The sequence below is a fragment of the Pezoporus flaviventris genome, unplaced genomic scaffold, assembly GCF_033815535.1.
Source record: "Pezoporus flaviventris isolate CSIRO_AGI_PZ_B2104156 unplaced genomic scaffold, CSIRO_AGI_Pfla_v1 ptg000400l, whole genome shotgun sequence".
Classification (NCBI taxonomy): Eukaryota; Metazoa; Chordata; class Aves; order Psittaciformes; family Psittacidae; genus Pezoporus; species Pezoporus flaviventris.
In genome coordinates, this window is record NW_026892947.1 from 12,501 (window position 1) to 25,802 (window position 13,302).

A 13,302-nucleotide genomic window follows, 5' to 3' on the forward strand; every position below is an offset into this window, starting at 1 on the left:
CGTGTCGCGGCTGTGCGGGGTGGCCGTGAGCCACACCATGAGCCCCAGCGCGCCCAGGCCCGTCAGGAGGCTCAGCTGCAGGGCGAGAGGCAGACGGGGGACCCAGCATTGCACCACAAAGAGGGGGTGCAAGCCGGGGGGGGGCCAATGACGCCCCATGGGCACTCACCTGGAAGAGGTGGGTCACCGCATTGACATACGCCCCCACGGCTGCCACCAGCATGCAGAGGGCGAAGCTGGCGTAGACCTCTTGAGATGCTCCTGGGTGGACGCTGAGCTGCAGGCAATGGGGGGGGCAGTGAGGGGCTGGTAGGATGGATCCCCCCGTGTCCCCCCCCCGGCCGAGTCCCCCCCTCCCCCAATTTACTCACATGTGGGAAAACTTGAAGAGCGCGTCCAAGTTGATGCTGCGGTCGAAGACGTTCATGGCGCCGGGCAGGGGGGTGCCGGCCGCTGGGCTGGGATCAAGCTGCAAGGGGGGGCGCTGGGTCAGGGGGACCCCCCCTGGAGCCCCATAGGGATAAAGGAGCCCCAGGGGATGCTCCCAGGAGCCGGTGCAAGCTCTGCGAGGCCTTGCAGGTGTGCCGGGGGGGGCCGGGCCCCGCGGGAGCTGCCGGAAGCGGCTTTGAGCCCCGGAACGGGGCCCCCGAGGGGCTCCGCAGCGCTGAGCGGCCTCCCCCTGCTGCGGGCCCTGCCCCCACGGCGGGGGGGGGCGGCACCGGGGCAGCGCCCAGAGCCGGGGCCCTTTCGGTTTCGACGGTGCCGCCGCCGCCCGATGCGGAACGGGGACCCGCCCCCGGAGCCCCTCCCCGCTGCCCTCCTGGACCGGGACCCGGCCGCGGGGCCTGGGGGGGGCGCAGGGGCGGCCGAGGCTGGGCCGGGCTCCCCCGGTGAGGGCCATGGGGGGCCCGGAGCCGTCGGGATTCCCCCCCCCCCGTGCGGCCCTTTCGGGGCGGGCGCTGCCCGGTGCCTCCCCCCAGGCCCCGCCGAGCCCCCCCCGCGTCGCCGCCGCCGCCCTCACCTGCGCGGCTCCGCGTCCGTGCCAGGCCTCGAACGGTCCCCACTCCGCCACGCCTCCGCCGCTCATTGGCCAGCGCGCCCCCAGGCCCGCCCTCCGCTTCGTTCTATTGGCTAACAACCGCCCCCCGGGGTGAGGCGGGGCTAGCGGCGGCTGACGCTCATTGGCGGCCGGCCGCGCCCGAGAGACGCAATTGGTCACACACCGCCTCCCCCGCACAGAAGCGCGACGCTCATTGGTCGGCGTAGCCGTCGCCGAGCCAATCGTAACCTCCTCACTGGCTGCCGTTCCTCTTGAGCGCCCCCCGGTGGAGCCGCCGTTACCCGCCCGTCCTTGCGCGCCCCCTGGCGGCGCCGCCGCGCTCAGGGCCGGGACGGGGCGGGGCCGGGCGGGGCGGGGCGGGGCCGGGAGGTGGCGGCGGCCGGACGCGACGGGCAGAGCCTCCCCCGCCGCCCCCCGGTGCCTGGGCCGGGGATGGGGAACGTGGAGAGCGCGGACGGGGAGGCGCTGTCCCGGGGACCGGGAGCGGCGGCGGCGGCCCAGGGGGGGCCCGGGCTGCTGGCCCCGGGCAAGATGCCGATGCCGGAGCCCTGCGAGCTGGAGGAGCGCTTCGCCCTGGTGCTGGTGAGACCCCGATCCCCGCCGCGGCCCCGGGCGCCTGCTGCGCCCCTCAAGTTCCCGGTTCTCCCCGCCCCGTTCCCCGTTGCGCTTCCCCCGCGCTCCGTTCCCGGTCCCGGGGGCTCCTCCTCCAGGTCCCGCCGCGCTCTCCCGGTCCGCCCCTACCCGCGGCCCCTCCCGGTGCGCCCGCCCGGGCCGAACCCTCCCGCGCAGCGCTCCCCTCCCGGCGTCCGGCTGCGGGCGGACACCGGCGCCAAGAGGAACCGGGGGCGGGCGGACAGCGCCGGTGCCGCGGGCGTGGGCAGCGGCTGCGGGGCGGGGGGAGCCCGGCCCGGGACATCCCCGGGGGGTGACGCCGCTCCCGGTGCCAGCGGGGAGGGGCCCTCGGGACCCGGAGTTTGTTGCCGGGAAGGTCTCGTCGAGGTGGCGGACGGGGCTGGATGCGGATCCCAGCGCGCTCCCGGGGCCGCTGTCCCGGCCGGGGCGGTGGCTACCGCGCTGCGGTCACCGGCCAAGACTGCGGTGCCCCCCGGTACCGGGGGCGTCTCTGCGGTGACCCCGGCAGCGCCGCTGTCACGGGGGGCACCGCGTCCCCGGTGGCCGGTTCGCAGGGGTGGGATGCGGCGGCAGGGCCACCAGGACCGGGTGACACCGGGGGCTCCCGGTGGTGGCGGAAGCCACGGCCGGGCAGGAAATACCGAGCGTGGTCCCGCGGGGCTCTGGGAGCAGGAACCGGGGGGTACCGGTGGCTCACCGGCACCACCGTGCCAGGGGGACCCATTGCCCGTCCCCACGTCCCACGCGGGGCGGATGCGGGAGCCGGTCCCGGTGGGGCCGGTGGCGGGGGGGGCGCATCCTGCTGGGCGAGGCCGATGGCGGGGGGAGGAAGCTGACATACTGGGGGGGTGGCACTGGGAGACCCCGGCTCTGTTTCCCCCCCGGTCCCGGTTGCTTCTCACGGGCTGGGGCTTCAGCGCCGGTGGCCAGGGACGATCCAGCCCCGGTGTCCCGGGATGGTCTCCCGGGGGGCGGAGGCTCATTCAACCGAGGGGGGGGTCCCCGGTGCGGGGGGCGGTGGCGGAGGAAGTACCCGGCCGGGAGCGGCCCCGCTCCCACCACAAAGGCAGGAAGCGAGCGGCGGGAATGCCGGTGAGGGCGGCTGCTCTTCAAAGCCGCCCCCGGTGCCCCCGGCGGGGGCCCCCCTGTTCGTCCCCTCCGCCAGCCCCGGGGTGTCCCCGGGGGCCCCGTTTTACCGGTGCCCGCCGTGTGGCAATAGCGGGGCCCTCTGGGGACGGGGGCAGCGCTCCCGTGGGGGGGTCCCCGTCGTGGCGGTGCCGCTGCCAGCCCCCTGGCGCTGTCCCCTGCCGGGGGGTGCCCGGCCTCGCCCAGGCGTTGTCCCGGTTTCCTGCTGCTCGCGAGGCCAGGAGGGGGACCAGGGAGGGATAATTTTAGCTGCCACGGAGCTGGTGGAGCAAAGGCATCTCCCGGCTGCGGCGGTGACCGGATCCCGGTAACGGCACCTCCCGCCTCCGGGGTGGCATCGCCGGGACAGCGCCATCCCGCACCCCCGTTTGCCACCTTGCTGGTTCAGGAGACGCCTCGTGTCCCAGTCCCGGTCCCCGCCATGGAGATGCCCGGTGCCTTGGGCACCGCGGTCAGGGACCAGAGGCTGCGGTTCTGCGGCAAGGAAAAGGGAGCAGACAGGAAGGATGCGCGAGATTTGGTGCAGCCGGTGGCTGGCGCCTGGCCCTGGTGGCACTGCTGTCACCGTGTCACACTGCTGCCTGTGCCACTCCATCCCTGTGCCACACCATGGCCCCTGTGCCACACCGTTGTCCCTATGTGCTTCCCCGTGCCAGGGTCCCTGGCTGTGTCCTCCGGGGGTGGCAGTGTCACCATGTCCCCCCTTTTGCCCCAGAGCTCCATGAACCTGCCCCCAGATAAAGCCCGGCTCCTGAGGCAGTATGACAACGAGAAGAAGTGGGACCTCATCTGCGACCAGGTTGGGGGCTATGGGGGGCCATGGCTGGTCCATGGGGGACTATGGGGGGCTCTGCTTCCGTTCTGGTGCCACCAACACCCCTGTGTCCTCTCCAGGAGCGGTTCCAGGTCAAGAGCCCCCCCCATGCTTACATCCAAAAGCTGCGGAGCTTCCTGGAGCCGGGCGTCACGAGGAAGGTGAGGGATGGAGGGGGGGTCCTGGGGGGACTCAGGAGGCTGCAGGAGCCGGGGGGCGGCCGGCTCAGCCTTGCTCTGCCCCCAGAAGTTCAGGAGGAGGGTGCAGGAGTCCACCAAGGTCCTGCGTGAGCTGGAGATCAGCCTGAGGACAAACCACATCGGGTGAGTCCGGGCTCCGCGGGGGGGGCTCTTCGGGCTCCCGGGGGGGGGGAGCTGCGTGGTCCCGGCCCGGCCGCGCCGCAGCTGCAGGGGAAGCCGGAGGCGCTGCAGGAACTGCTCCGGTTCCTGCCCCGGCCGTGCCGCGGGACCCTAGCTGCCGCTGCAGGTCGCGGGAGCGGATGTTGCGGGCGGGTGCCGCCGGTGCCGCCCCCCGTGGGAGCTGCTCCAGGCACCGGGAGGGGGGGGGTTGACCCCGGCAGGGTCCGGGGAAGGGTCGGGGGGGTCTCCGTTACCGGGGGTGCGCGGGACCGCTCGTGCACGGGCGGGGGCTGAGCCCCGCCACCGGCCCCAGCGCGGCCGCGACTTTCGGCTCTTCCCCAACCGCGGCCCGAAAATAGCAGCAGCCGGAGACAGGAAACGAGCTGGGGCGAGGGGCTGGCGCCGGCAGGAAAGGGGCGGCCCCCGGGAGCCCCCCCCCCCCATCTCCCGCCGCTGCCTGACTCACGGGCTGCAGGCAGGGAGCAGGCAGGGAACAGGCAGGGCGCAGGCAGGCGTGGGGTCCCCTGAGGCCGTGCATTCACACCCAGCACCCCTGGGTGTAGCCTCTCCCTGTGCACACGGACCCGCTCCCCATGTGCCCGTGCATCCCAACAGCCTTCCGGGGTGTTGAGCACCCCAAGCCCCCCATCCCATCCAGGGGTGCTCTCCCCCAGCACCCAGGTCAGCTTCCCGCGGGCCCGAGCCCTCCCTGCCCTGCAGCCAACAGATAAAGCTGCGCCGGGGCTGGCGCCGCCGATAGCTGAGGGGGCTGCAACGGCCGCTGAGCCCTGGGACACCCCCTCAGCACCCCCTTGTGCTGGGTTCCCTATGGTGGTGATGGGGGGGATCACAGTGGGAGTGGGGGTGTCCCCAGCTCCAGCGGGCTCTGATGGGTGCTCGGTGCTATAGGTGGGTGCGTGAGTTCCTCAATGATGAGAACAAGGGGCTGGATGTGCTGGTGAACTACCTGTCCTTTGCCCAGTGCGCCGTCATGTGAGTGGGGTGCTGGGGTGGGGCCTGGGATGCTGGGCGGGGGGGGGGGGGGGGCACGGCAATTCCCTCCTATCAGCCTCTGATCAGCACCATGGGGTCTGGAGGGACACGAGATGCTCGTCCTCATGCTGCCCACCCAGTCTTGTGGTCCTGGGGCCCTCCTTGATCCTCTCCGTGCTCTGCTGCTGCCACCTGCTTCAGCGCTTGCTGCGGTGGCTGCTGCTGCTCCACGCTGAAGCCGTGTGCTCCATCCCTGTGTGCTCCATCCCCGTGTGCCCCCTTCCCCGTGTGCTCCCGTCCATTCCCCGTGTGCCAGGTTGGATTTTGAGGGGCTGGAAGGTGAGGACGGCGCGCTGGAGAAGCTGCGCGCCTGGAGCAGGTCCATCGAGGATCTGCAGCCCCCCAGCGCTCTGCCCGCGCCCTTCGGCAGCAGCATCGCCCGCTCCGCTCGCCAGAGTGCCCTACGGTACGTACCCACCGCGGCCGGTGGGTCCCGCCAGTGCCACGCTCTGCCATGGTGTGTGCCCTGTGCCATGCACCATCCTCCACTGGTGTGTGTGCCTTGTGCCATGCATCATTCTGCACTGGTGTGTGCCTTGTGCCATGCATCATCCTGCACTGGTGTGTGCCTTGTGCCATGCATCATTCTGCATTGGTGTGTGCCTTGTGCCATGCATCATTCTGCACTGGTGTATGCCCTGTGCCATGCATCATCCTCCACTGGTGTGTGCCCTGTGCTATGCACCATCCTTCACTGGTGTGTGCCTTGCACCATGCATCATCCTGCCATGGTGTGTGCCCTGTGCCATGCATCATCCTGCACTGGTGTGTGCCTTGTGCCATGCACCATCCTGCACTGGTGCATGCTCTGTGCCATGCACCATCCTGCCTTGCACCATGCATCATCCTGCCATGGTGTGTGCCCTGTGCCATACACCACCATCCTGCACCGGTGTATGCCCTGTGCCATGCATCATCCTGCCATGGTGTGTGCCCTGTGCCACACGTTGCCCACGGTGCACCCTGTACCTTGCCTGTGCCGTGCCCGGTGCCACCCGTGCCACATCCCGCGCTGCCCCATGTGTGCTGCTGCTGTCCCCATCCCTGTGCCGCTGCCTCCGCTCGCCCCAGCTCTGGCTCTGCCCCGGGGTAACTCGCCCCGTCTCTGCTTCCAGGCCCGGGTCCCCCTGTCCCCTCTGGCTCTGCTCTCTCTCTCTCTCTGCCGGTAAGTACCGGCTGCTGGCGCCATCCTCCGGCCCTCTCGCCCTCCGGTTGCTTCTCTCTGCCTCTCCTCCTCCCGAAGCCGCGCTGTCCCCGCCATGGTCCCACGGGTCCGGTGCATCCCCACTGGCAGGGTCCCGCTCACCGGAGCCCCGTGTCCCCCCTAGCTACGGGACGCTGCCGAGCCGCAGGGCACTGAAGAACTCGCGCCTGGTGAGCCAGAAGGACGACGTCCACCTCTGCATCATGTGCCTCCGGGCCATCATGAACTACCAGGTACCAGGGCAGGGGACACGCGCACCCCTGGTGCCACCATTGCCACTGCGCCGGTGCCGCTAATGCCGTCCCTGCTCCGTCCCCACAGTACGGCTTCAACCTGGTCATGTCCCATCCCCATGCTGTTAATGAGATTGCTCTGAGCCTCAATAACAAGAACCCGAGGTAAGGGGGCGTCTGGCAATGGGGGAGTCCCTGGTGCAGTGTGATGTTGATAGCGTGGTGGTGATGATGGTGATGGTGGTGGTGTGCCTCTGCCCCAGGATGAAGGCGCTGGTGCTGGAGCTGTTGGCAGCTGTCTGCTTGGTGAGGGGTGGCCACGAGATCATCTTGGCTGCCTTCGACAACTTCAAGGAGGTACCAACAGTGGGACCAGGCTGGGATGGGGGCACTGGGAGCAGCAGGATCAGGCTGGGACTGAGGACCAGGATCCAGGGGATGGGGGTCCGTGGCTGGGGTGGGGGGAGCTCCACGTTCACCCCATATCTGCTGCCTGCTCAGGTCTGCAAGGAGAAGCACCGCTTCGAGCGGCTGATGGACTATTTCCGCAATGAGGACAGCAGCATCGACTTCATGGTGGGACACTGGTCTGTGGGATGGGATGGGATTTGGGGGGGGGGGGGGCGCTCCAGTGACACCAGCCCTGCCTGCAGGTCGCCTGCATGCAGTTCATCAACATCGTGGTGCACTCAGTGGAGGACATGAACTTCCGCGTCCATCTCCAGTATGAGTTCACCAAGCTGGGGCTGGAGGAGTTCCTGCAGGTATGGGGGGACAAAGGGGCCGGAGGGGGATCCCTGGTGGACCCCCCCATCCCTGATGCTGCCCCAATGCCCGCAGAAGTCGAGGCACACGGAGAGCGAGAAGCTGCAGGTACAGATCCAAGCGTACCTGGACAACGTCTTTGACGTGGGGGGGCTGCTGGAGGATGCCGAGACCAAGAACGTGGCACTGGAGAAGGTGGAGGAGCTGGAGGAGCATCTCTCCCATGTACGTGAGCACAGGGACACGGGTCCTGGCTGTGCTGACACTGGAGGGGTGGGTCCCGGCGCTGGTGTCACATCCGTGCCCCCCCCCAGCTAACGGAGAAGCTGCTGGACCTGGAGAACGAGAACATGATGCGGGTGGCGGAGCTGGAGAAGCAGCTGCTGCAGCGGGAGAAGGAGCTGGAGGTGGTCAAGGTGAGGTGGGGGGGAGGGTCCGTGGGGTGGTCCGGCCGCCCCCCCGGTGCTGACCCCCTCCCTGCGCAGGAAACCTACGAGCACACGAGCCACCAAGTGCGCACCCTGCGGCGCCTGATCCAGGAGAAGGACGAAGCGTTCCGGCGGCGCTACGGCTCCGAGCCGCCCCCGGCGCCGGGCACCGAGGCCCTGCCCCAGCCCCAGCCCGAGCCCCCGGGGGACACCCCGAGGGTCTCCGTCCTGCCCCCCGCCGAGCCCGCGCCTCCCCCGCCGCCGCCTGCGCCCCCCCTGCCGCCCCCCGCCCCCCCGCTGCCCGGTGAGTCCATGGGGAGAGCCCGAACCGGGCAGCCGGGGTTGCAGCATCCCCGCGATGGGGAGGGAGCCTCCAAACAGGGGTGTCCCTGGTGCCGGGTGACTCCTGAGGATGGGGGTACCCGAAACAAGGCCTCACCCTCCCCTCTCTTCACAGGCAAGTGCCCCCCAGCTCCGCCACTGCCCGGGGCTTCACCCTCCATCGCCCTCACTGTGGGGCTCTCGGGTATGTGGGGACCATGGGGGCAATGGGGTCTCAGGGTGCCGGGGTTGCAATGCCAAGGAAGGGGTGGCACGGGGGGGGCACAAGGGGGGGCTGAGCCGGCTCCTGCCCTGCTGCAGCCATCCGCATCAAGAAGCCCATCAAAACCAAGTTCCGGCTGCCGGTCTTCAACTGGACGGCGCTGAAGCCCAACCAGATCAGCGGGACCGTGTTCAGCGAGCTGGATGATGAGCGGGTGCTGGAGGTGAGCAGGGACAGCCCCCTGAGCAGTGCCACCACTGCTCCCCCCTCTGAGCCCCCTCCTCGCCCCACCAGGACCTGGACCTGGAGCGCTTCGAGGAGCTGTTCAAGACCAAGGCGCAGGGGCCAGCACTCGACCTGGTGTGTGCCAAGAGCAAGGGAGCGCAGAAGGCAGCGAGCAAAGTGACGCTGCTGGAGGCCAACCGCGCCAAGAACCTGGCCATCACCCTGCGCAAAGCTGGCCGCAGCACCGAGGAGATCTGCAGGGCCATCCACACGTGTGTGGGGGGGAAGCGGGGGCAAGGGGGCATGGTTGGGGGACAGGGGGATGGTTGGGATGCAGGGGGGATGGTTAGGATGCAGTGGGGATGGTTTGGGTACAATGGGGATGGTTGTGGTGCAGTGGGGATGGTTGGGGTGCAGGGGGGATGGTTTGGGTGCAATGGGGATGGTTGGGGCGCAGGGGGATGATTGGGGTGCAGTGAAGATGGTTGGGGTGCAGTGGAGATGGTTGGGATGCAGGGGGGATGGTTGGGATGCAGTGGGAATGGTTTGGGTGCAATGGGGATGGTTGGGGTGCAGGGGGATGGTTAGGATGCAGTGGGGATGGTTGGGGTGCAGGGAGATGGTTTGGGTGCAATGGGGATGGTTGGGGTGCAGGGGGATGGTTGGGATGCAGTGGGGATGGTTGGGGTGCAGGGGGATGGTTGGGATGCAGGGGGATGGTTGGGATGCAGTGGGGATGGTTGGGGTGCAGGGGGATGGTTGGGATGCAGGGAGATGGTTTGGGTGCAATGGGGATGGTTGGGGTGCAGGGGGATGGTTGGGATGCAGTGGGGATGGTTGGGGTGCAGGGGGATGGTTGGGATGCAGTGGGGATGGTTGGGGTGCAGGGGGATGGTTGGGGTGCAGGGGGATGGTTGGGGTGCAATGGCTCTGGTTGGGGTGCAATGGCTCCGGTCGGGGTGCACTGGGCGCAGGTTTGACCTGGCGACGCTGCCGGTGGACTTTGTGGAGTGCCTGATGCGGTTCCTGCCCACGGAGGCGGAGGCGAAGGCGCTGCGGCAGTACGAGCGCGAGCGGAAGCCGCTGGAGGAGCTGGCGGACGAGGACCGCTTCATGCTGCACTTCAGCAAGGTGGAGCGGCTGCCGCAGCGCATGGCCATCATGGCCTTCCTCGGCAACTTTGCTGACAACCTCCAGATGCTCACACCGGTACGAGCCAGGGACGGGGGCTTTGCGCCCACGGGTGCACCCAAAGGGACCCTGCTGACCCCGCTCCCATCCCCCTGCAGCAGCTCAATGCCATCATCGCGGCCTCAGCCTCTGTTAAGTCGTCCCAGAAGCTCAAGCACATGTTGGAGGTGGGTTGGATCCTGCCCTCCATCCTCGCTGTCCCGTGTCCTGCTCCTTGCTGACCCCCTTTCCTGCTGGATCCCTGCAGATCATCCTGGCACTGGGCAACTACATGAACAGCAGCAAGCGCGGCGCTGTCTACGGCTTCAAGCTGCAGAGCCTGGACCTGGTGGGCAGCGCTGGGATTCCCCCATCCTGGAGCGGGCAGCGCGGGGATCCCCAGCTCTGAGCCCCCCATCCTGAATCCTCCGGCAGCTCCTGGACACCAAATCAACGGACAGGAAGATGACGCTGCTGCACTTCATCGCGCTGACGGTGCGGGAGAAGTACCCGGAGCTGGCGACCTTCTGGCAGGAGCTGCACTTCGTGGAGAAGGCGGCTGCAGGTACCCCCCGTACCGCACCTCAACCCCCCCCCCCCCCGAGCACCCCCTGTGCGTGCCCTGAGCCTGGCCCCACGTCCCCGCAGTGTCCCTGGAGAACGTGCTGCTGGACGTGAAGGAGCTGGGCCGGGGCATGGAGCTGCTGCGGCGTGAGTGCGGGCTGCACGAGCACAGCGTCCTGCGCGGCTTCCTGGCCAGCAGCGAGGGCAAACTGGAGCGGCTGCAGCGGGACGCGCGCACGGCCGAGGTGAGGCCTCCTGCGCCCCTTCAACACCCCTTGTGCTCCTCTTGTGCTCCCCTTGTGTGCCCCTTGTGCTCCCTTTGTGCTCCCCTTGTGCACCCCTCGTATGCCAGCGCTGTCCCTGTCCCCGCTCCAGGACGCCTACAACACCGTGGTGCGGTACTTCGGCGAGAGCCCCAAGACCACCCCCCCGTCCGTCTTCTTCCCAGTCTTTGTCCGCTTCATCCGCTCCTATAAGGTGAGGCTGGGCCGGGAGGTGACCCTGGGGGAAGTGTGCACAGGGAAGGGGCCGTCTCCATCACCCCCCCTCGCTCCGGCAGGATGCGGAGCTGGAGAACGAGACACGGAAGAAGCAGGAGGAGGTGATGCGGGAGAAGCTGCTGGCGCAGGAGGCCAAAAAGCAGGAGAAGGTGAGCGCGGGGGGGGGACACACAAATGGGACCCCCCCCCATTCCGTGCACCCCCCAACCTGTGCCCACCCCCCCGCCCAGCGCAACAAGTGGCAGCAGCAGGAGCTGATCGCGGAGCTGCGGCGGCGCCAGGCCAAGGACCATCGCCCGGTCTACGAGGGCAAAGACGGCACCATCGAGGACATCATCACCGGTACAGCCCCCGCCGCCCCCAGCCCGGCCCCCCGCGGCCTCGCCGCGCCCCGGGAGGCTGACGTGTCCCTGTGCCCCCCACCCCCCAGCGCTGAAGAGCGTCCCCTTCACCGCCCGCACGGCCAAGCGCGGGTCCCGCTTCTTCTGCGACCCGGCGCACCACGACGAGTCCAACTGTTAGCGTCAGGTACCACGGCATGCTGAGACCCCCGGTACCGCTGAGCCCCTCCGGTACCGCGGAGCCCACCCCGGTACCGCCGAGCCTCCCCGGTACCGCCGAGCCCCCACGGTACTGCCGAGCCCCCCCGGTACCGCTGAGCCACCCGGCCCCGCATGCCCCCTCCTGCACGCCCCCTCCTCGCATGCCATCACCCCAGGGTGCCCCCCTCAGGTCCTGGTACAGGATCCCAGCACCAGATTCCAGTGCAATGTGGAGGTTCTGGCATGAGACCCTGGCACTGGATCCTGGTGCAAGGGGGGATTTGCTGCATGGGGGCTCTGATGCAGATCAGGGTCCTGGTGCAATACTGGATCCCAGTGCTACACTGGATCCCAGGACAGGATCCCGGCGCTACATGGGATTCTGGTGCAGGATCCTGGTGCTATACTGGATCCCAGTGCAGGTTCCCAGTGCTACACTGGATCCTGGAGCTATACTGGATCCCAGTGCTACACTGGATCCTGGTGCAATACTGGATGCCAGCACAGGATCCCGATGCTATATGGGATCCTGGTGCAGGATCTTGGTGCTATACTGGATGCCAGTGCTATACGGGATCCCAGCGCTACACTGGATCCTGGTCCTCCACTGGATCCCAGCCAGGTGCCTCAGCCCCTGACACGGCCCCTTCCCCTCTCAGCCCGCAGGTGGATCCGGCTGTAGCTGTGGCAGGGCCTGGACCCCAGCACTGGATGGGGGGGGCACTACCTGGACACCCCCTCCCACCTGCATTGGGGCCCAGCTGACCCTTGGGGGTGCCCCCACCCCATTGGGGTTCTCCCCCACAGCTCCCCATGGGGACCATGGGGCACCCACCCCTGCGCTCGTCACTTTGACCACAGATGTGAACACTAATTGCCAAAGAAAAGGGACCAAAGCCAGGCTGGGGGGGGAGTGGCAGGACGGTGCCCCCCCCATCTCAGCCCCAGACCCCCCCCAATCCAATCCCCCCCCCCCGTGACTTTTTGTACATGTGAAATATATGGAGACTTTTACATGGCTGCTGCCTGCTTTGGGGGGGTACAGTGGGGGTTTGGGAAGCATCCCCGCGCTGGGAATCCCATATCCTGGGGAGGGGGGGCACATACATGTAAGCATGAGATCCTTAAATAGTGGGGTGCTATTAACTATAGGGGATTGAAGGGAGGGAGAAGCCCCCCCCTTCGCCCATCTCACTTGAGGTGGTCCCAGTGCACCCAGTGACGGCAGCTGGGGGGAATTGGGAACAGTTTAGGGCTGGGGGGTCTTTGGGAACAAAGGGAAAAGGGGATGGAAGGACAGGATATGGCCTGAGCATCACTGGGGCCAAAGAATGCAGCTCCAGCATCTCCACCATTTGGATACAAGGGGCTGGGAAGGGCAGGATGCAACCCCAGATCTGCCCCCCCAGCACAGTAGGGCAGAAGCAGCCCCCAGGGCAGGGCCCAGCCCAAGGATTAACCCTGACAACAGGGAATAAAAGTTTCCCTTAATCCCCCCAGGGGATTACCAGCACCGCCGCGCCCAGGACCCTTCTAATCCATGAGCACAAGTCCCCGGCGCCGTCCTGCTTCATCTGTGCTGCTGCGGGTGAAGCTGCTGTGGTCCCTCCGTCCATCCCTGCATCCCTGTGTCAATCCATGGGGCTCCGAGGGGTCCCTGGGTCCATCCATGGGGTCAGACGGGTCCCTCCGTGCCCTCGGGAACCCCCTCATGGGAGGGGCGCCGCTCGCCCTGGGCCAGGGGGGCCGCCAGGGGCTCGGCTCTCAGCAGCAGGTTACAGCCGAGGAAGAGGAGAGCCAAGGCGATGGTGGCACCAAGCACCAGGACAAGGGCGATCTGGGCAGCCTCAGCCACCCCCCAGGCGCTGGTCTGGGCCAATGTGGAGTTCAGCATCTCCTCCTCCTGGGAGCAGAGTGGTGGCAGTGACAGACGGGGAGGGTTTAAGTGATGTCAGGGACCGTCTTCATCACCCGCGGGCCCCTCCCAGCAGAGCCCAGCACCAGAGGGAAGGAAGCGGCTTCTTTGACCCTCCCTTGGTGATGTAGGAACTGTCCCATCCCT

General features: G+C 68.3%; 2 protein-coding genes across 5 annotated transcripts in view; one reads left to right on the forward strand and one right to left on the reverse strand.

The window, feature by feature from the left end:
- TMBIM6 (transmembrane BAX inhibitor motif containing 6) overlaps positions 1-442 on the reverse strand; it is a 6,045-nt gene extending 5,603 nt beyond the window's left edge. The window contains 4 exon segments of the mRNA XM_061443532.1: positions 1-75; positions 170-249; positions 252-277; positions 372-442. The exon segment at positions 1-75 is cut by the window's left edge and continues 46 nt beyond it. Of these exon segments, the coding sequence (XP_061299516.1) occupies positions 1-75; positions 170-249; positions 252-277; positions 372-427 (237 nt within the window). The 5' untranslated portion in view covers positions 428-442.
- A 963-nt stretch (positions 443-1,405) lies between these two features.
- Positions 1,406-12,210, forward strand: FMNL3 (formin like 3). Of its 4 annotated transcripts, none has more exons than XM_061443519.1 (27): positions 1,406-1,642; positions 3,555-3,638; positions 3,734-3,814; positions 3,900-3,976; positions 4,922-5,005; positions 5,322-5,471; positions 6,394-6,502; positions 6,591-6,667; positions 6,766-6,859; positions 7,004-7,078; positions 7,156-7,266; positions 7,343-7,492; positions 7,582-7,683; positions 7,753-7,999; positions 8,153-8,221; positions 8,338-8,462; positions 8,534-8,736; positions 9,439-9,673; positions 9,754-9,822; positions 9,903-9,983; positions 10,070-10,199; positions 10,283-10,443; positions 10,574-10,675; positions 10,758-10,847; positions 10,929-11,040; positions 11,129-11,226; positions 11,900-12,210. In XM_061443519.1, exons 1-26 carry the CDS (start codon positions 1,493-1,495, stop codon positions 11,218-11,220), a joined length of 3,060 nt encoding a protein of 1,019 aa, XP_061299503.1. In that variant the 5' UTR covers positions 1,406-1,492; the 3' UTR covers positions 11,221-11,226; positions 11,900-12,210. The 4 variants fall into 4 exon arrangements, with proteins under 4 accessions (XP_061299503.1, XP_061299505.1, XP_061299504.1 ...); XM_061443521.1 differs by having other exon boundaries at positions 7,346-7,492; XM_061443520.1 differs by having other exon boundaries at positions 3,903-3,976.
- Positions 12,211-13,302: the final 1,092 nt, after the last annotated feature.

Excerpts from the sequence above, each read along its gene's own strand:
- FMNL3 (XM_061443519.1), top strand. The coding sequence starts at position 1,493 with ATGGGGAACGTGGAGAGCGCGGACGGGGAGGCGCTGTCCCGGGGACCG. Across the intron at positions 8,463-8,533 it reads ATGATGAGCGGGTGCTGGAG|GACCTGGACCTGGAGCGCTT; the intron begins GTGAGCAGGGAC and ends TCGCCCCACCAG. Across the intron at positions 10,848-10,928 it reads AGGCCAAAAAGCAGGAGAAG|CGCAACAAGTGGCAGCAGCA; the intron begins GTGAGCGCGGGG and ends CCCCCCGCCCAG.